Below are 22,089 nucleotides of genomic sequence, written 5' to 3'. Positions count from 1 at the left end.
ATGTTCATATGATGCAACAGGCTGCGCTATAGCGCGGTGATGTTCTGCCACGAGTATATATTTCCAGCGTTTTCGCTAATAAAATTTCAGTTGAAGTCAGCGCTCTTTCTGTCCTTGTCTCTTCTTCTGTAGTTACGCCGTAACTACTCGTAGTCTTACGCTGTGCAAATATGTTGAATTATGAGTTGCATTTCGTCTCCTGAGTTACTCAGCAATGCAATGTCATCGGCGAAGCGCAGTTTACTAAGGTACTCTCCATTAACTCTTCTCCATTACTATTCCCATTCTACGTCTCTGAAAACCTCCTGTAAGCACGCGGTAAACAGCATTGGGGAGATTGTACCTCCCCGACCTTACACCCTTCATTGGTATTCTGTTGCTTTCTTTATGAAGCACTATGGTAGCAAGCAGTTGATCGCCTGTAGATTTCGTCCAGGATGTTTATATATCCTTCATCGACGCTCTGATTCCGCAGTGTCTGCATGACTGCTCAGATTTCTACTGAATCAAACGCCTTCTCATATTCTATGAAGGCTATGTATAGTGGTTGATTATATTTTGAGCATTTCTATATCACCAGATTGACATTATGAATGTGGTCGATTGTTGAGTAGCCTGTTCGAAATCCTGCTTGTTCTTTTGGTTGATTAAAGACAATATTTTCTTAACTCTGTTAGCAATTACTTTTGTAACTTTTTGTATACTATGCAGAGCAAGCTGATTGGCCTGTAATTCTTCAAGTCCATGTCATCTCCTTTCTTTTGTATCAAGATGATGCTAGCATTCTTTCAAGACTCTGGTACTCTTCCCATCAGGAGACACCTCGTAAAAATAGGGTGACTAGTTTCGCTAACACAATCTGTCCTCCATCTTTCAGCAGATTTGATGTTACCCGATCCTCACAAGCCGCTTTGCCTCTTTGCATGTTCTCCAAGGTTTTTCTAACTTATTCTATCATTACTGGTGGGGTGTCATCTGGGTTACTGCTCTTTATTATATTATTATGGTCGTGGTTGTCCCGGCTACTTTACAGATCTCTGTAAAACTCCTCCGCTATTTTAACTATGCGATCCATATTGGTAGTTATTTTGCTTTCGTTGTCCCTTGGTGCATACATCCCATTTTTTCCTATCCCAAGTTTTCTCTTCACTGCTTTGAAGCTTCCTCCGTTTCTCAGCGCGTGTTCAATTCTCTCCATGTTACACCTTCATACATTGGATACCTTACGCTTATTAATAAACTACGAAAGCTCTGAAAGTTCTATTTTGTGTGTTGTTCTTGAGACTTTCATGCTTTGACGCTTCTTAATGAGATTATTCGTTTTCTGGGAAAGCTTGCCAGTGTCCTGTATAAATGCTATATACGAGCAATTTAACGGGATTGCGTCAAAAAAAGAAAGAAGCGATTAAGAATAAAAGCTTTGTTGGATACACAAGATATCGGATCATAAGTCACGTTAAGAAAACGGTGAGAATTAGAGTCAGTTTAAGTAGACATTTGATTTTTTTTTCTTTTCTTTTTTTGAAGACCTGGCACCATGGCGCCACCTGGAAAATGCGGATCTCAACAACGCGCTTTTTTATATGTAGCCTCTGTGAACTGGTGCTGCTTTACGACGGCTGCTGCCAGAATAGCTTGCGAAGGCCACGCAGAGGGAAGCACAGCGCAACTCGTGGATGCCTTTTCCTTTGTGTTTAAGCATAGCGCTTCAAATTCCCAGCTTTGCCAGTTGTGAGTCCGCATTTGTTATGTGAAAATTTGTTTCGTTTCTCCTCTCTGCTTGAAGAGAGTGCTGCAAGCTTCGAGTTGCTTGCAGTAACTTACGTGACATTACAATGTGTTGCTGTAGCAGTTATTAATTCACTCTCGGGACGCATATGCTCAACATTCTCTTTGATTGGAAGTTTCTCTTTCGTGTTATTCTGATTTGTAAAAAAAAGAGAAATCAGCCTTGTTTTTTTTTATTTTGCAGGCGAACTGAATTGCATTGTTATATATTTAAATTGTGTTTCTTCTCAATATCCGCGCTTTAAATTTAGTTATAATCATACAGATTAACCTCAGGCTTTTTGGCCAATACCTCATAGTGGGCAGGAGCCAATAACAGGGAGTAAGCAAGGGAGCAACAAGCACATAAAGCCGTGAGCGGGTAAGTAAGCTTGTCATTTCTCGAAAAACTTGGTAGAAGCAAACGCTCGGCGTTCATTCGCAAAAGCGCGAATGCTATTCATCGATTTGCCATCGTTAGGTATGGTGAAATCGCGTGATCGACGGGAGATGTGCGACTAGAAACAATTCAAAGTAGTGTACTGCCCATGTTTCACTGGCACCGCCATTCGCAGTTTGACGATGATCAGCATAAACAAAGTAACCAGATGAGAAACCTTGAAGGTCATCGTGTTTTAGCTTGTCGCAAATATGACCAACATAAATTCCTCTCGTGAAACAGAGGGAAAAGCCTGTTTTCGGTTGTGTGTGGGTTTGCTTCTATAGGATATAGCCAGCGTGGTTGATTATTTCGGAACGACGTTTTACAAGTGGTGAATTCACGATAAATTGACAATTAATCCTGTGGTTAGGAAGAGACGTGATGGAAAAATGAAAAGAACGAATGTCGATCAAAATAAAATTGCGTATAACACTTAAAAAAATGCCGCCATATCCACGAAGTGAATAATGATGAGTGGGCGAAGCTCCGGAGGTAAACCTGGTAAACCATGAATCCTCCGTACATTTTGCCCACTCTATTTTATTGCAACGCTCCCCCTAGCGTACGTCGCCGCACTATATCGAACGATGACCCGCGCCATATGTGGCATCATTCCTATTTTATAAGACCTCGCATCTTTTATAATCAACTACACGTACCGCCGTCTAGTTTATAGCATCTTGTATCTTTTGGACGGACGGGCGGACGGACGGACGGACGGACGGACGGACGGACGGACGGATGGATGGATGGATGGATGGATGGATGGATGGATGGATGGACGGACGGACGGATGGACGGATGGATGGACGGACGGATGGACGGATGGATGGATGGACGGACGGATGGACGGACGGATGGACGGACGGACGGACGGACGGACGGATGGACGGATGGAAGGACGGACGGACGGACGGACGGATGGACGGATGGATGGATGGATGGATGGTTGGATGGACGGACGGACAGATGGACGGACGGACAGATGGACGGATGGACGGATGGATATGGCTGTACCCTTTAGATCGGGTGGTGGCTAGCGTAATACTTAGAACTGAACGAGAGGTGGCTACATACAGGGGACGCACAGCCCACGCCTTAAGGAGCTTCGCTCCTAAAAAAGAAACGATATTTAGCTATCGTATATGAAAAAGACTTGTTCCCATAAAAGTGGCCTTTTAGTTTATTGGTCTTGTCAGCATAAAAGTGGCCCCTTTTATGCGAACAAGGCTTTTTTATGGAAGCCCAAACGTTGTTCTTTAGTTTTTTAAACATGCTCACTGTGATCGGTATATACTTTCTTTTTCTTTAAATATATACAAGTTACCGGTGCTCTACATTGATGATTGTTACAGAACGTGGCTAGTTCGTCTCTGGGATGCTGTCAGCTGCCTTACAGCCCGACTGTAACGAGTTATTTCTGTTAACTTCTTTCGATGTTAGTTGTCCGCACAATCGCATTAGCTTAATTGTGCATGATCAGCAGACGGCAGTACAGCGCCAACACTAAAACATGGCGTTAATTTAAAGCTGGTAGCTATAATAGTAACAGGCAGTGTTGTAATGCTGTACCCAAAGCTTTGTGCCTGAAATCTGTCGCATTTATTGCTACCGCGCATGCGCCGTAGGGAAACTTCTTTGCTACGCGGGTCCTGTTTATTTTAAAGCACCCTGATCCTAATAAAAACCAAATAACTATGACAGTATTATTACACGAGCCGGTTCCATTTTTCAGTACTCTCGGCGGTGGCTCCATGGACACCCCACGAGCTCCGAGATTCACTTTCATCGATGCGGTCAACTTCTTGGGTGCCGTCATGATCAGCTTGTGGATGAGTGGCTTTGCAACATACGCCCTCTGGTACAACACCATGAGCGACCCGGTAAGTCATTGCTACATCATGCTCTGTATGTCGCAATTTTCGTTTCTGTGAAGACGACAACCTTAGATCCCCAATGAAACGCGAAACATGTCGTCTGCATTGAGAGCATCATCACGAGGGGCGCATTATCATACCGCGATGACGTCACCATGGCACCGTTCAATCATTGGCCCAATGATTTAAAGTGTGAGCTTCTGATGATGCTTCGCGTCAGGGTTGCGTCTATTGAATTCCGGTTAAGTTCGCTTAAATTCCGGTATTATAGAAATGCAACTCCCCAGTGACCACTGTTAAAGCATGCCTTCTGCTGCGCTAACTAAAAAAAAACTGCGGGTCTGGCTGTGATGTTATGGGCTGTGCGTTCAAGCAAAGATGTGGTGGTTATTATCATGCAAGTATATTTCTAGAGTTTTCGCAAAAAAAGCTTAGTTGAATTCTGCGCTTGTGTTTTTCTTTTGTCCTCGCGTTTTTTTTTCGTGCAGCGAAAACTTCTCCATTTCAAATCGTGGCTTAACCCGAGACACAAGTTTAAAACATGGGTTTGCAAGATGCACTAACGGGATAGCACTTTGCGCAATCTCGTTTTTTTTCTTGTTTTTTTTTACTGCCACTGTTACAGCTGCTTAAGGGCTGCTGCGAGTTGTCCGATAACCAGTACCGCATGCTGCACGGCAAGTATTTGAACAACATGACGCTCCTGAAACTGAACCGGACGTGGTTTCTCGAGCGCTTGCCAGATTGCGTCATTGTAATCAACTCTACGCAGCAGCTGGCGCCACAACGGTGCTGCAACGAGCGCCACCTGCTTTCTCTCACCATGCCGAGTGACGCCTTCAAGGTGGGTCCGACTGCGAGATATATCGGCTGCTTACGTCGAGTTAACAGGGTCAGGAAAAAAAAGCAGGAAAAATAGAAATGTCTGCTTTGAAACGCATCTATGCACTTCTTAAATTATCCGCAGTCGTAGTTCATTGTCTATTTTTCAAGACTATGTGCCTGCCACGTCATTAGTATAAAATCACACTGGGGGCGATCAGGTATGGCTGAAACGGGTGTTAACGCAGATAATTTTTAATATTATTTGGAGGTCTTTAACGTGCTAAAAGCACGTTATGGTTGTGATAGGCACTGTAGCGGAGCGCTAAAAAAATTTCAACCACGTAGGCTTCTTTAACGCGCACCTAAATCTATATACACGGGTCTCAAACATTTCAGCCTCCATCGGAAATGCGTCCGCCGCGGCCGACATTTCATCCCGCGACCTGCGGATGAACAGCCGAGCGCCTTAGCCACTAAACCACCTGGGATGCCCAAATTTTGAAAACTCGTTATTGTTCTGATTCCCTAGCATGTAATATTAAGAAATTTTGAATAATACATGCGTGTAGTTTCCTGGATGAATGCCTTACAATGCGTTTTCATTGTCCTCGTGTGAACATGGCTGTAACAATCGAGTTGTGCTACACCCTTGTTTGTGTACTTTGTTTTATAATAAATCTTTTATACCTGAGATTTTACTTTGTTTTGCATATTATTTAAGCACTGCTTGCACTAACAATATAATTTCTCACAAAACAAAACTTCACGAAGCATGTGTACGTTTGCTTCCGTACATCAGGTACGCAATCGATGTGACAGCTTCCTGTCGCAAACTACATGCTCTGCCAAGCAAGATGGCTCGAATTGGATACGCAGCCATCGCAATAGCATTCAGATAAAGGCGCCATGGGGAAGAAAAAGAAACGCCTGTTTCATGAACCGCAAGTGGACCGCAGAAGGCCTTGGCGTTTAAGTATACCTGTAATGTTCCACAGAGGCAAGGGTCTCGAACTCGTCCTTACCAGCGGGCCACATTAGTGGAAGTTTACTCGTCCAAGGGCGACGGTAGTAAAAAAGGAGTGAAAGGGGGGGGGGGGAGCTTGTTTTTATAGGTTTCAGCTAACGTTGACATATGGGAGCCATGCATGGCAAGGGGCAGTTGGTATCTCAAAATATCAAACACATCGGCCAAAGAGCAGGAGTCTTGGCGGTATTTACTGCGCCCAAGTTGTCGCAGTTAAGTGTCAAAACTATTACTGTTGGGAGACCTTTCAACTGGTGGAAACTTAAACACTGAATTTAATTTTTGATTGGCTGATTATTCGAGGGCGTAGTACACAAGTTACCTTTCTCGTGTGGAGAAAGATATGCCGGACAGGTGCCTTAATACACGATTGCTTAAGGACAACCAAAAATTAAACAAAAGATGTGATAATTTCCTGGCACCTCTTCATTATTGTTGGGCATTAAAGTTTCGAAATCACCATATGATAATTAGAGATGCCGTAGTGGACGGCTTCAGAAATGTAGACCCCCTGAGGTTTTTCAACCGGCACCTTAATCTCAGCACACGGGCCTCAAGCATATTCGCCTCCATTGAAAATGTGGCCGCCATGGCCTGGCAGCTCTTTGCACCGAATGCTAATGCGTGCCGTAATATGACGAAACAAGAGGGTCAGCTACTCACCCAAGCTATAGCACTATAGGCTTATCAATGATGCGGCGGCGATAGGAAACGGCGGCTTATGAGTCTTATCCTGTACTTTTTCTATTTATTAGACATGTTACTGTACTCACCTGAATAACTGTTCATGTAGCTTTTTTGTTGTTCTTTTTGCACCTCTTCGTACTCAATAAAGTTTTTCTTCCATCCATCCTTTTCGTACTTCCCTCCGCTCGATATTGTACTGTATCTGAGTGTATCTGAGTTATAAAAAGCCGGTTATCACACTAATGATAAAAAAAGAGTTAAACTACCTAAATTCACCAGCAGCGATTGTTCCTGCAAAGTTTTGCTGTTTTGTGGTTTTATATTTGTTTTATCACCCTGGTGCTTTGAGTGATGTTGTGATCTCATGAGGCAGGTGTATATTTGTGTGTCGATTGAATGAATGATAATTGCAAGTTTGCGCTTGTCTTCGTCCTTCCGTGCCTCTATGTGGTGTTTTGCGTTTAACTTTAGCATTGTCATTTCCGACGCCCATGACAAATGTCGTATCTGGCTCATCTTTAAGAATATTTTGCGAACACGTCGACACTTATTTCGATCTTCAAAATTACAGGAACCTGGACACAGACTCTGACATTTGTTTCATGATTAAGTATCATCACGTGAAAACAGCAGTAGGCACGTTAGGGGAAAAATAATGCCAAAGACCAGCCACGCAGCCTTTGCTCATCAACGTAGATATTTTAATGAATAAAAAACGTTGGCCCAAGATAGTGATGCGCAGTGCGCGGTCCTCTATCGATGGGTTGCCGGGCCGCAAGCGGGCCGCGTGTTTGAGACCCCTAAACGAAGGTGTTCCTCGCGATCATGTTATCCTTGGCGGACGTAAAAAAGGAATGATAATATTTTATTTGACCCTATACCGTAGCGACTCTGCAGCGGAATCATGTAACTCTCACATTCATTGCCTTTATAGTCAGCCTCCTGGTGAACTTTATTGTGCAGGGTGATTATCTTCGAACTGGCCCATTTCATTGGGCTGCAGTCTAATAAGAAATTATCCGACATCAAAGTGGTTTGTCCAAAACAATTACAAAGGATGTAATTTTACTGACGCGTCCCGTTTTTTGATGTACAACGACAAAAAACAATAGGAAAATTGCAAACATCACGACTGACATATTACAAAGTGTTGCAGCCAACATGGAGCGGGGAGTTTCGGTGTGCCTACGCCAGCACGACGGTAATATTCAACACCTGATGTAGGGTAAATGATCGTATACCTTGATAGCCTTCATTACTTAGTCTCGAATGGTACGCCACACGGCAATTAAATAGTAGGTGGGTTATGAACTTTATTGAGGATCCAGTGAGGAATGACGGGCCCGGGCTGTGCCTCCAGGAGCCGACGTCTAGGGAACATTGCGCCAGCCCTGGCACGCTGGACAGCATAGGTTTGGTACAGTTACAGTGCACATTTGATAAGAAGGGTGGCTCGCCACCCCTCAGCCAGTCTTTCTTAGGTACACACACTTTCGTCCAGGTAGTGACGGTGAACACCGCACTCACAGTCCCAAAGTATGTGCGCCATGACAGCTGTCTCGTGCCCGCATGACACAAAGCCGGGTGACGGGTGGCACGAAAGACACAGTCTTTGAAGCTTTCGGGGAGTGTCGAATGTGTCAGCCTGCAGACGCCTCAGATGAGATGCCTAAGACATGCTCTAGGCTGCATTTGGGGTGGTGTGAAACATTGTCGAGTTTTTCTACAGTACCTGGGGATCTGGTGCAAAGTGACCATGATGCTCTTGCAGTCGTGCAAGGCCTGAAAGGACGTTTTATAGGCACAAGCTATCCCGCTTTTATAGTATGCCGTGGTTTTAATAATTTCTTTTTTATTCTTATCCTAATTGAGGCGCATGAACAAAAGAGAAACGGGCCCACAAATCCTCATGCTTTCTGAACGTTGTGCCGCAAAACTGCATACTGTTGAGATAATTTGTAATGAAGCAACAGCCCAGTGAAATAAGGAACGTCTCAAAGAATCGTTTTGCAGTTTCAAGCGGTAAACTGGTAACGAGGAATTAATATCTCAAAATAGTTCTCATATCATGGGCGTCGCCGCGTGTGACGCATTTTGCAGATCTACGAGCGTCCGCTAAACTGCGGTCACGTGGCCTGCAAGAACATCTCCAACCGCTTTAAAATGGGTTTCTACACGTTCCTCCTCTTCTGTGTGGCACACTGGTTGGCCTACTCAAACGTAAAGGCTGCCTACACCTATCCGAGACGGGTAGCGGAAATCAGACGAGTGCAGGCACGGATGGCCGCTCGGGAGCGTCGGGAAGTGGCCCAGACGCAAACTATGCCTGCTGCCGGCCAGTGAGACCTCTAGGAATAACCGGTAAGGCGTTTTTTGATGTACCCGTTTTATCACTATCATAGAAGTTTTGTGTTCTTTTAATATAAAGGGCCCCTCCCTTATGAAAACGACTGTTGGTTTCCCATTGTCGGGCTGTGATTGAATGATTGACTCTATTGATCATCAATGGTTCCGCAATACTCATTGACTTGCTTCAATACTTCATCGATAATATTTCTGTTCAGAATTTGGCAATAAAATTCTATTGTCTCATTTCTATTAAAAAAGCGTGGAATAAGTCATAAAAAATAGTTCTGTTGATAAACTTTGCAATAAAATCTTTATCGTGTTATTTCTATAGAAAAAACCATCGACAAAATATTTCGTAAACAATAATACTGTTGAGCACTTTGCAATAAAATTTTTATTGTTTTGATTCTATCGAAAAACCATGCACGAAATAATTCGTAAGCAATATTTCATAAGAAAAAAATATAGACGCCCGCCCGCTCATGTTCTCCTGCACGCGTGCATGAAGGAGAAAAGAAAAAGGAAACACAGGCGAGAACCACAGAAGCTGAGAAATTTTGTGTTTTCGATGCGGCCGCTCTATAGTGCATGCGTGAAAGTACTGAAACACTCACCTATAAGTTGATGCTCGCGCTCTACAAAACAAATTGAACTGACAATTTTAGGGAAGCATGACAAAAAAAAACGGAAGGCAGCGAGACAGAGAAAGATCAAAATTTAAAGGTCGATTGGTTGATGTTTGATTAGTGGTCGCGTAATTCGATGATGAACTTGAACATCAAGTATACAGATGTCAGGAGCAGAAGTCAGCAGGAGAGCGTATGCCCCCGACATTTGCTCATTTTTTTATTATTAAGTAAAGTTATCATATAGCAGCATGGATTTGTAACAGTGACGCACGACCAAGACAATCAGTATACTGTTTGTGAAGATAATTTACCACCTATAAAAATCCCCTTTTTCTAAAGAGCAACTGCATGCAGCAACAATAAAGATTTCGAGGTTTGTTCTGCACGCGGACGTTCGCGAAAGAGATGTGCAGAAGCATAATTCATTTGGAGGAAGATCTACCTGTTCGCCGCTAATTTGTGTACGTCAAACTTGAGCTTGATGCGCATTTCGGCATTCACTTGAACAGCGGTGTGATGCTGAATAAAGATAAGAGTAGCCACTCCCCATAAATAAAATCAGTTAAAGACGGAAAATGAGTAAAAACCACTCTATATTGTCACGCAGCAAAGGACGACGTAGTTGTCTATAAGGAAAACAAGTTTATTGGAGCGAACCTGTGCTCCCCTAACAACTGAAAGAATACACAGGCGGTGAAGCAGCGGCCGGCAAAACGACGGGCATGCTAGTGAGCGTCGGCGATCGAATGACGTGGCATCGGCTGTGCGGGAATTTATATCCCTCGGCGCGAGGGTTTCTCGATTAGTCGAACTGTATCGAGAACGCCGTGATAGCGTTTGTTAGAAATGCTGTTCGTTCGAACAGCGCTTCTAACAAACAACGCTTGAAGCGTTGTTTCTATCGAACAACGCCTGAAGCGTTGTTCGATAGCGTTTGTTCGAAACGCTGGGAAAACGGCGATAGCACAGGCCGGCGCAGCCAGGCCGAAAAAACGAAACACAAATAAACAAACCCAATGCATGGTTCGCAGCATTACCCCCCCCCCCCCCCTCTAAGAGTACATCGACCCGATGCTAACATAAGGAACAGTCCACACAAATTAAAATAAAAGTTCGTTATCGTCCGTAGAAAGGTTTTAAGCGAACCACATGGACGACTTCGGGCCGCGTGCGTCGTCGTGATGTACGGGAGTCCCCATCGGGGATCACTTCGTACGTTAGTTCGCCAACACGTCGTAGAATCTGGTAGGGTTCGAAATAGTGTCGTAGAAGTTTCTCACTGAGTCCACGTCGTCGAATGAGAGTCCAAAGCCACACACGATCTCCAGGATGGTACTCGGCGTCTCGGCGTCGGAGATTGTAGCGTCCGGCATCCACCAGTTGCTTGTCCGTTATACGAGCTCGAGCGAGCTGGCGGGCCTCCTCCGCACGTTGGAGGTATCTTTGGACGTCGGCGTTGAGGTCGTCGTCTTCTACGTGCGGAAGCATGGCGTCGAGCATCGTAGTCGGCCGTCTTCCGTAGACGAGCTTGAACGGTGTCATCTGCGTGGTTTCTTGAATAGCCGTGTTGTACGCAAACGTGACGTACGGGAGGACTTCGTCCCACGTCTTATGTTCAACGCCAACGTACATAGACAGCATATCCGCGATTGTCTTATTGAGCCGTTCCGTTAGTTCATTCGTTTGGGGGTGGTACGCCGTCGTTCTTCGGTGATCTGTGTTGCTGTAGCGAAAGATTCCTTGCATGAGCTCCGCAGTGAAGGTCGTTCCGCGGTCCGTGATTAGGACCTCAGGGGCTCCATGTCGCAGCACAACTTGGTTAATAAAGAACTTTGCAACTTCTTGTGCAGTTCCCCTAGGAAGAGCGGTGGTCTCTGCATAGCGCGTCATGTAGTCTGTCACTACGACAATCCATTTGTTCGTGGATCGGGATGTAGGGAACGGGCCCAGAAGGTCCATTCCGATCTGTTGGAAGGGCCTCGTTGGGACGGCGATCGGCTGCAGAAGTCCGGCTGGTCTCGTCGGTGGTGTTTTTCGTCGCTGGCAGTCACGGCAGCTCCGGACGTAGTGGGTGACATCGAATGTAAGGCGGGGCCAGAAGTATTTCGCCTTGATTTTTGTAATCGTGCGAGCTGTTCCGAGATGTCCGGAAGACGGGTCGTCGTGGCACGCTTCCAAAATTTCGTCACGAAGGTCTCCGGGGATGACAAGTAGATAATTCGTTCTCGTTCCGGGGTTGAAATTCTTCTTCACTAGGATGGAGTTTTTGAGGCTGAATGCTGGTAAGTTGCGCTTGAACGCCCTAGGCACGGTGACGTTGCGTCCTTCGAGGTAGTCGATCATGGCGCGGAGGTCAGGGTCGGCACGCTGCTGGGCGGCAAGGTCGCTCTCTGTCACGACTCCGAAGAACGCGCTGTCTTCATCGGAGTCCTGTGGTGGTGGGTTGACGGAGGCGCGGGACAGGCAGTCGGCGTCGGAGTGTTTCCTGCCGGATTTGTAGAATATTGTAATGTCAAACTCTTGCAGGCGCAAGCTCCACCGCCCAAGACGGCCAGAGGGGTCCTTCAAATTGGCGAGCCAACACGGCGCATGATGGTCTGTCACAACCTTAAACGGTCTACCATAGACGTATGGGCGAAATTTTGAAATGGCCCATATGATAGCCAGGCACTCTTTCTCGGAGGCAGAGTAGTTTCTCTCCTCCTTCGACAGACGACAGCTTGCATAGGCGATTACCTTTTCGTAACCGCTTTGCTTTTGGACGAGGACGGCACCCAAACCGATATCACTGGCGTCCGTGTGCATTTCCGTTTCGGCGTTTTCGTCGAAATGAGCGAGCACGGGCGGGTTTTGCAGGCGTTGTTGCAGCTCTCAGAATGCCTTTTCTTGGTCGTTTTCCCAGCTGAAAGGAGTACTTTCTTTCGTCAGGCGCGTGAGTGGCTCTGCAATGCGTGCGAAGTTTGCGACGAAGCACCGGTAGTATGCGCACAGTCCGAGAAACCTTCGCACACCTTTTTTATCTTTCGGCCTTGGGAAGTTCGCAATGGCTGATGTTTTTGCCGGGTCAGGTAGGACTCCCGCGGCGTTCACGACGTGACCCAAGAACTTGAGTTCCTCGTACGCGAAACGGCACTTCTCAGGCTTCAGCGTTAACCCCGACGTACGAATGGCCTCGAGTACAGATTCCAACCATGTGAGGTGTTCGTCGAAAGTCCGGGCGAATACGACAACGTCGTCGAGGTATACGAGGCAAGTGTGCCACTTCAGGCCTGCTAGCACAGTGTCCATGACTCTCTGAAACGTTGCGGGCGCCGTGCACAGCCCAAACGGCATCACCTTGAACTCGTATAGACCGTCCGGGGTTATAAGTGAACTCTTCTCTCGGTCTCTCTCGTCCACTTCAATTTGCCAGTAGCCGGTCTTCAGATCCATGGATGAGAAGTACTTGGCGTGGCAGAGGTGGTCGAGGGCGTCGTCGATTCGTGGCAGGGGGTACACGTCCTTTTTGGTTATTTTGTTTAGTCTCCGGTAGTCAATGCAGAATCTTAAAGTGCCATCTTTTTTCTTCACGAGTACAACCGGCGCAGCTCACGGACTTTTCGATGGCTGTATTATGTCGTCGCTGGGCATGTCATCTACTTGAGTCCGGATGGCTTTGCGCTCGTGTGAAGAAACGTGGTACGGTGACTGTCTGGTAGGTCGGGCTCCATCTTCGGTTACTATCCGGTGCTTTGCCAAAGGTGTCTGACGTAACTTCGAGTTTGAGGAAAAACACTCGCTGTAGCGACGGAGCAACTCCAGTGATCTGTCCCGATTTTCTTGCGACAGCGCCGTGTTCACGTCGAAAGGATGTGGCAGCCTGGAAGCATCTGCGCGTGCGCGTTCAAAAGTGGCGACCACAATCACTTGACTCGCTTCTTACGTTTCTTTGAGGAACGCAATTGCAGCGCCCTTGTTTAGATGCTGGTACTCCTCGGTGAAATCGGTGACCAAAACGTGGGACCTGCGTTGCTTAAATCGCCCAATGCCTCTTGCGACAGACACACCGCGGTCTAGAAGCAACCTTTGGTCAGTCTCCACGATAGCGTCGACGTCAGGAGCAGCACTTTCACAATAGACGGCGATCATCAAGCTTGCGCGGGGTAGCAAGCTGACGTGATCGTCGGCAATCCTTACAGCAGCATGGTGTCCGAGGTTCGGCTGCGGCGTCGTGGAGTGATCGGAAGAAAACGTTATCGACCTGGTCTGCAGATCAATTATTGCGCCATTGTCCGTCAAAAAGTCCATTCCGAGAATTACGTCGCGGGAGCAGTTAGGCAAAATGACGAACTCCGAAAGGTACTTAGTGCCGTCTATGGTGACGCGCGATGTGCACATTCCACTTGGGGTCACGAGGTGGCCTCCTGCTGTGCGTATGTGCGGACCGTTCCATCTGGTCGTAACTTTCTTTAGCTTGGACGCGAATGACCCGCTCATGACCGAGCAGTCGGCTCCCGTGTCGATGAGGGCGACTACGTCAAGGCCGTCGATGGACAACTGGACGTCGGATGCCGCTTTCCTCGAATTTCGGGTGCGTCGGGGCGTCGTATTGCGGCTTGCGCGTGTTGATGGTCGGGCACTATGCGTCGTCATCGTCGTCTTCTCAGCGGCAGGCTTCGTCATTTAGGGGACGCGTCACGGAGCGTAGCTGTCGTCCTTTTTGGAGGTCTCGTCAGGGTGTCGTCGGGTCATCGGGATGAGGGCATGTCGTGAATCACGGTCTTGCGTCGTTGGAGGGTTTCCATTTTCTCGCCGTTGTGCAACTTCACCTCCAGAAGTTGCTGCTTTTAGTTTCCCCCTCGTGGGCTGGGGGCCTTCCACGGGCGAAGTCAGCATAGCTGCGACGATTGGGGGATTGGTGCGGGTAGGGCGACGGCGAACGGTTAAAACGGGATGGTCCACGGCTGGTGCTCGACAGGTATTCTTCGATCTCAAATGGGCGCTGGCCGGCTCGCGGGCGGGGTGCGTCGACGGAGAACCCACGCAAACCCAGCCTCTTGTACGGGCAGCGGCGGTAGACGTGGTCGGCCTCTCCGCAGTGGTAGCACAGCGGACGATTATCTGGCGTTCGCCACACTTCGGTCTTCCTGGGCGCCTGGTTTCGGGTTACGGGGGGTCGGGCGGGTGACATTGGGCGGCGGTACGGCGGGACCTCTTGATAACGGGTTGGGACAGGTCGGGGTCGACGAGCAGCAGCGGAGTAGGTCATCGCTTGTGGTTCACAAAATGCTTCCGACGGCGTGGAATTCCCCAGTGCTTGCTGAACCTCCTCGCGGACGACGCCAGTGAGGGAGGCAACTTGGGGCTGCGGCGTTGCTGGAAACAATTTCCCCAGTTCCGCGCGAACGACGGCGCGGATGGTCTCCCGCAAGTCTTCCGTCGCCAATCCAGGGGCGTTTACCGGGTTCACCGAAAAGGTGTTGAGTGGTCTATCGTATTGCCACGAACGCATATCCAAGGTCCTCTCGATCATCGAAGCCTCGGTGACGAACTCAGCGACGGTCTTAGGGGGGTTGCGGATGAGTCCAGCGAAGAGCTCTTGTTTAACTCCCTGCATCAGAAAGCGCACCTTCTTCTCTTCTGCCATTCCGGGGTCAGCTCTCCGGAACAGCATCTTCATCTTCTCAGCGAACACTACAACACCTTCGTTAGGGTGTTTCATTCGCGTCTCCAACAAAAGGGCGGCTCGTTCTTTCCGCACAACCCTAGCGAATGTTTTGAGGAATTCGCTCTTAAAGACAGTCCAGTCGGTTAGGGAGCCTTCATGGTTCTCAAACCACGTTCGAGCTGCATCCTCCAAATAGAAGAAGACATGACGAAACGTTTCTTCGTCATCCCACCTGTTAAAGATGCGGACGCGCTCCAGCTTCTCCAGCCACTCTTCCGGGTCTTCACCAGGAGATCATCGGAATGATGGGGGCTCACGAGGTTGTTGCAGAACGACGGGAGGGTTGGTAGCGCTGGTCATGGTGCCAGCGTTGACATCGTGGTTTTTACGTCTTCTTTCCTTTTTTATCCGGGAGCAGTCCAAACTCTGGCTGAAGGCCTCGCTGTCGGCGGCTGACACGAGTTGGGCGTGCTTGTCATGTGCTTGCTTGTCGGCTTGGCAATGGCTTAGGGTTCATGTACCCCGCACCTCCACCAGATGTCACGCAGCAAAGGATGACACAGTTGTCTATAAGGAAAACAAGTTTATTGGAGCGAACCTGTGCTCCCCTAACAACTGAAAGAATACACAGGCGGCGAAGCAGCGGCCGGCAAAACGACGGGCACGCTAGTGAGCGTCGGCGATCGAATGACGCGGCATCGGCTGTGCGGGAATTTATATCCCTCGGTGCGAGGGTATCTCGAATAGTTGAATTGTATCGAGAACGCCGTAATATTGTTTGTTAGAAATGCTGTTCGTTCGAACAGCGCTTTTAACAAACAACGCTTGAAGCGTTGTTTCTATCGAACAACGCCTGAAGCGTTGTTCGATAGCGTTCGAAACGCTATGGTAGCGTTTGTTCGAAACGCTGTGAAAACGGCGATACCACAGGCCGGCGCAGCCAGGCCGAAAAAACAAAACACAAATAAACAAACCTAATGCATTGTTCGTGGCAATATTGCGAATAATGAATATGAAACCACTCTATATTGCGAATAATGAATATAAATTCTAATTGCGGAAATGAGTAATCGTTAAAAAGGCACTGCTGCCCCAGCGTGCAGCTCGCGGCAGTTCGCGCGTACGAAATGAAGATGTTCAAGTAGGCATGCTAAAATACCTATGCAACGTTTACGTGCGAAAGCGCATTGTCTTCAAACAGCTGAAAATAGGCTGGTGTCACTGACACGTGGGTTCCTCGCGACACAAATAAGCGAAATTGCTTACAGCAGACGCATGAGCAGGAAACATACGTAGGTTTCGACAGGCGAACACAGCCTCGTCGCACTGCTATCAGCGAATTTCGGTGAGTGAAACACCCGCGGTTCACGGAAACGCACTAAAGCGACGCACGAACGCACGTTATTAGTTGTTGAAGAACGGTGCACCACGAAGCGAAGTCGGAGCCTAAAGCGCTCTCCGTTGTGTTCTCGAGTTCATAAAGGCCTACAAACTATTTTCTGATTAAAGGCACGCGCAAACAAATGCATATGGCACAAAAAAGTTCAAAGTTCTGCCGATGGTGAATTTGCAAAAAGCCACTTGGTAGATAAATAAACGCAAAAGTCTAGCCTTTACGCGGTGGCACTGTGGTGCAATGTGTGAGACATCTGCTTCATGTGCATGAGGTACCGGGTTCAAATCCAGGCAGCAGGGTGGTCTGCAGATGTAGGTGATTGTGATACTAATGGTTTTCTCATTACCTATGGGCACGATATCAACCGCATTATTGGCGAGGCACCGCTCTCCGGTGTGATAAATAACAATTTTTTCCGCATTTCAATAACCATTGATGTCTTTCAATTGGAAGTCGTGGGCAATTTTCAATGCTTGTCAACAATTGCCTTTGTGCTATTTTAGTCTATCTACAACGTATTTTTCATCGCCAGTTCATTATCTCTCAATGATAAATCTATATCGAGTTCATTGATGGTTTTCAATTGAAAGTCATGGCCGAATTTTCAATACTAGTCAACAATTTTCACAACGGCATTTTAGTGAAACTGTCATGTCTTTTTGATGCCATCTTTTGTCATTGCTCAATAACTTCTCTTTGTTTTTTTTTCTTCAATGACACTTTTGTAAGGGCTGGCACAAACATTTTATTTTCGTTTTTTTTTTGCTGCAGTTAGTAGTTTTGTGCCCCGCCACAGTGGTTTAGTGGCTAAGGTACTCGGCTGCTGACCCGCAGGTGGCGGGATCAAATCCCAGCGTCGGCGGCTGCATTTCCGAGAAAATGTTGTAGGCCCGTGTGCTAAGTTTCGGGTGCACGTTAAAGAACCCCAAGTGGTGGAAATTTTCGGAGCCCTCTAGTACGGCGTCTCTCATAATAATATGGTCATTTTGGGACGCTAAGCCCCACATATCAATCAAAATAATTTGTTGTTTTGCGTCTGAATTCCCGAGGTTGAATCGTAAATGCTCTAACATATATAATTCATGCTAGCGTCTTTAGTTGTGAATACTTTTGCGTCCGTTCGAAACGCCTTCCTAAATTCTTTACAAAAACAAGTGCTCCACAGCGAAAAAGCACCGGTTCGGTAACGCTGAAAGCACCATTTTCAAGTCCTGGGACCTGAGTGGTGAAAAATGAAAGGAAGTCAATGCTATCAGCATATTCTCTCTCTCAAAAAAAAGGCATTCATGGCATAAGCAGCCACAACCACCTTAAGAACAGTCCAACAACAGAGCGAGAGGGGTGACCAACAGTATTTCTCGCTGGATGCCACTCGGGGTATTGTGCCTGCCCCGCCAACGTTCTCTGACGTCGACACTACTTGTCCTAGTCGTTCTACGTTCCACGGAGCCTCGGTTTATGCATATCCGTCACGAACTCACGACATACTGCCAATTCCAGTGAACCCTCACGAATTCTTTAAAATCAAATCAAGATACCCTAAACAAACGTTCACCACTAATAAGTGGAAAGTGGTGCCCCCGTATACAGGACAACCCACCAAGACAACATAATGCGTTTCGAATTTTTTTGTAAGAGGTTCTTCAGTCATAATATTTAACCTAACGATCCCACGCGGGGCACTATGTGATGGGTTGGCAACAGGGTGCCCAGGTTTAGCTATTTTGCACCGATTTGGCTACTTTGTAGGTCGCTGACGGCAGAAAAGATGTCTTGGCTACTTAGCTACTTTTGAATATCTTCGCTCCCTTGCTATGAGCAAAATCATCAATATCGGGTGACGCTGGCGCAGATTGTTCATCATTACATAAATATAAAAAAGCTACACGCTTACACAACCTGCCCGGGAAGCAGTCTTCTACGAAAACACGTAGAAAAAAATACCTTTGAATGTTTCGTTGGGTTTAACTAAGAACTGCTTCATATGGTCTCTCTTTACTGCTCACTTGTTTCAGAAGGCAGCTGTAAACCAAAATTACAAGTGAACAGGAATCGAAAGCACTTCACATCTAGGGCGCTCTGCACTGACTGACATTAAAAAACGGAAGTTCGATGTTCTCAGAGAGCACTGAAAAGGCAGTATAAATTGTGCAATGAGCCAGGAGCTGGTTACCAACAGTTGTGAGTGCGCGCTTGTATGGGCGTCCTTGCCTCTTGTGTTGAAGCTGTCTAGAGCCCTCATTATATTGTCACACGGACTCTCCCAGCAAGGAGTCGTTATGAGATATCCGTTCAATTGCTTGTATCATTTCTTAGGATTAGTACAGACCGCGGCTCTCACTTCGTCATCACGAAAGAAACGTTTGAAAAATTGCCTTCTTTTTAGCAAATAATAAAGCAACTTTGATATTGAACGCATACACCACGGACTCCTTTTTAATGTTGTAACCTGTATTGGTTTTGAGAAATGCCATGTAATATGCGTGGAGAGAGTGAGTTTTATGACAATGCTATTGTTCCAAGAGTGCTTAAAAAAAGGTGCGCGTTCCGCGCAATTGCCTAGAGTTTTTTTGTAACTACAAATACGCATCCCTTGTTGTGACCTTTTCTTTAATCATAATGCATGAATTCAATGCTAAAGTCCATATTTATCTTAAAATTTCAGGAATTATGATTTGGAATCGTTCATGCAGTTTACATTTACTTTTTCACTAAAAGTATTTCGCATCTCGTCCTATAAATAAAAATATGGGAGTTGTTTTCACACATGCGTGGCTACCTCTGGCTAATATGGTCGTTTTTGGACGTTAAACTCCTTATATCAAGCTACTTCTAGCTGCTTTTACTACCGTTGGCTCATGTTGGCTACATTATTGCTAGTTTCCCAATTTTTAGGATATTTATGGCTTTTTGATCTTGTAATTGTGGTGGGCAAACTGAAAACACGGTGGGTGTGCTTACACTTGAAGACACCAAAGATGGTCTTCAACAGCACCTTTTATCTACGTAATGCCCGTGACGAGGGCGCTTTCAGAAGAAACAACATTCGATTCTCTAGCAGTGTGTAGAAAAAGTAAACGTTGATAGGATAGGTGCCGAACTGGGCACATGTCCGATACATAAAATTTCTTTGCGATTGGCAAGAGGATTGGTGCGCAGGAATAATGATTTAGATCACCGGAGGCAGTGATTTGAAAAACTGCAAAAAATAGTACTAGACAAGCCCTCTCGCGGCGAGAACAAAGCGAGGGAAGGAACGACTGAGATTTTCGGCAGATACACTTGTCCTATAGGTTCGTATGTCCCGGAACCAGAAAAATCAGTGTAGGGTCCCGTTAAATATTTGCACCGCGCGTACAATTCATTGATATGGCTAAGATATATTCCAAATTTTGATGTATGTTTGTTTAGCGATGTAGCTAAGATCCGCGCATTTGGAGCTTGAAGGGTTGAGTGCAAACCAAAGCCTACAAAAAACATATTGTTTTAAAGTTCACTTGCAACTTTGACATTTCAGGATACATGTACTTGCCATTGTCATCATGGACCAAAAGAAATGTCAATACACGCCTGACTAGGCAGCATCGCGAGTACAGCAGACAACTACCAAAATAGTTATTGAACTATTTTCGTATAGCGATGATTATTAAGGGACAGAGGTATGGCTGGACAGTTCTCTCGTTGAGTCGGCATAGACATTCTTACTAATTTTAATTTCGCAGGGCTGAAGTGGACGCAGACCAGGTGAGTTTTAGCTCACTGGGAGAGATATTCGTCCTGCTGTGGACATGAGATAAGCTGATGACGTGTATGGCTTGCCAGACAACAAAGTTCTCCCTCACACTTGTTCTGACTCCTTCGGATGCCGCGCTCATGGCCCAGTTTTAGCTTGAATGATCTTATGTTTCGAGATGGACCAACACGCCACACGGCTGATCTACCTGATATCCAGTCGTCGTAATGCATGTAAAACAATCCTTCTCGTCGATAGCAGTAGCAGGCTGCTGTCGTGGCCGTCGTCTGGTCTGTCGGAAAGAAATCGACCTTCTGGAAGGTGGGCCTGTGCTCCAACCTAAACGAATGTGCAGAATATTCTCACACTATTGATTCACTCACTCTTGTATTACCGATGAACCACTGGTATCATAATTCTTATCGTTGGCATGTGCCTAATATTCAGAAATCACAACATTGTGTTTTTAAAACTGTGCAGAGGCTGGCGCTACTTGTCCCGTGAATGTTTGGCGTGCATGACTCAAGCCACACGGGCAGTTTTGAAAAGGCCGTTACTCGATCACGCAACACCATCTTCTCGACGAAATTGCGCACGGCTGCATGGCAGATAAAAATCGCCATTGAGCCTAGCCAAGCGGTGGCATACCAGGCCCCTGCCTCCCCTTCCTACCCTTCTCTCCGTCCATATTCTTTTTCGCCATGGCCTATGGAGCCGGAAATGACGCTCGACGACACCATTGCTCCCGAGGCACACACTAGATAATGGGGTGCCCTCTCCCTCCCGCCACTTTTGAACTAACTTTAGCCTACGCCACTGCAACTGGGCAGTTCAGAAGTTTCTCGCGAAAAGCGCGTGACATTCCAGATTGTAGACGTGAAGCATCTTCTGGCGGAGGCTTTGTCCCTCCTCCGTACCGCGGCGTCCTTACCCCCCCCCCCCCCCCCCGTGCACATACACGTCCTCCCCCTTTCTCTCCTTACATATACGCTCCCTCTCTCTCTCGAGTGAGTGGTGAAACGATCGACACGCTTTCGCAGAATTGAGGCGTCGACACCACCGCTGCGCATGCGCAACGCTATCTCTCTCTTCTTATAGGCTCCCCTTCCTCTCTCTCCAGTCTTCGATGAACACAAAACGGTTCCTCAGAACACACGGTCACTTCGCAGCCACTCATCGTCGGTCTTGCGGCGTTCGGCGATTCCGTGAGCGAGAGCACGTGTGCTTTGGTTAGAATGGAGTCACGTTTGATGTCTCCTGCGTGGGTGCGGAGAGACCATTTATTTAGCAGTGCTATAATGATGATCACTGGCAGCTTTTGTCAGGCAGAGGTTCCGAATGTTGATGCACCAGCATAAGCCGGCGCAGCCGAGTTTCTGTGGGTGCTGTTCACAATCTCCCCGCTGCTTCACGTTCACACATGGTAGCGAGACTTTTTATTTTAGTATTGAGGTCACTTTAAGTGACATAATTCTAGTTAACTTCGAAAACCGATGTATGTGATATTCTTCTTTAAACATTTCAATAAACTCCGCAGTTATGAATACATAATTAGTGTTTTTTAAGGAGCAGTGAAACTGTGGCGACCGATACACCAGAATACGACCCAATGAAGACAAGCATGTTGTTGTTGCCGAGAGTATGGCTATTCGCAAATTTGAAGTTGCAAAATACTTTAAGAAGTAATGCACGTGCTCACATACACTATTTTTC

General features: G+C 46.8%; 1 protein-coding gene across 2 annotated transcripts in view; it reads left to right on the top strand.

Annotated features, from left to right (window-relative positions):
- Positions 1-2,104: 2,104 nt before the first annotated feature.
- LOC142804151 (uncharacterized) overlaps positions 2,105-22,089 on the top strand; it is a 96,570-nt gene continuing 76,585 nt past the window's right edge. For both annotated transcript variants that reach the window (XM_075890765.1, XM_075890764.1), the window contains exons 1-4: positions 2,105-2,149; positions 3,945-4,092; positions 4,712-4,930; positions 8,723-8,983. In XM_075890765.1, coding sequence (XP_075746880.1) covers positions 3,964-4,092; positions 4,712-4,930; positions 8,723-8,965 — 591 coding nt within the window. In that variant the 5' untranslated portion in view covers positions 2,105-2,149; positions 3,945-3,963 and the 3' untranslated portion in view covers positions 8,966-8,983. The remainder of the gene's footprint in view (positions 2,150-3,944; positions 4,093-4,711; positions 4,931-8,722; positions 8,984-22,089) is intronic.

This window comes from Rhipicephalus microplus, chromosome 3, assembly GCF_043290135.1.
Source record: "Rhipicephalus microplus isolate Deutch F79 chromosome 3, USDA_Rmic, whole genome shotgun sequence".
NCBI lineage: Eukaryota > Metazoa > Arthropoda > Arachnida > Ixodida > Ixodidae > Rhipicephalus > Rhipicephalus microplus.
Note: the sequence above shows the minus strand (reverse complement) of the source record. Positions and strands in the feature narration are given on the sequence as shown.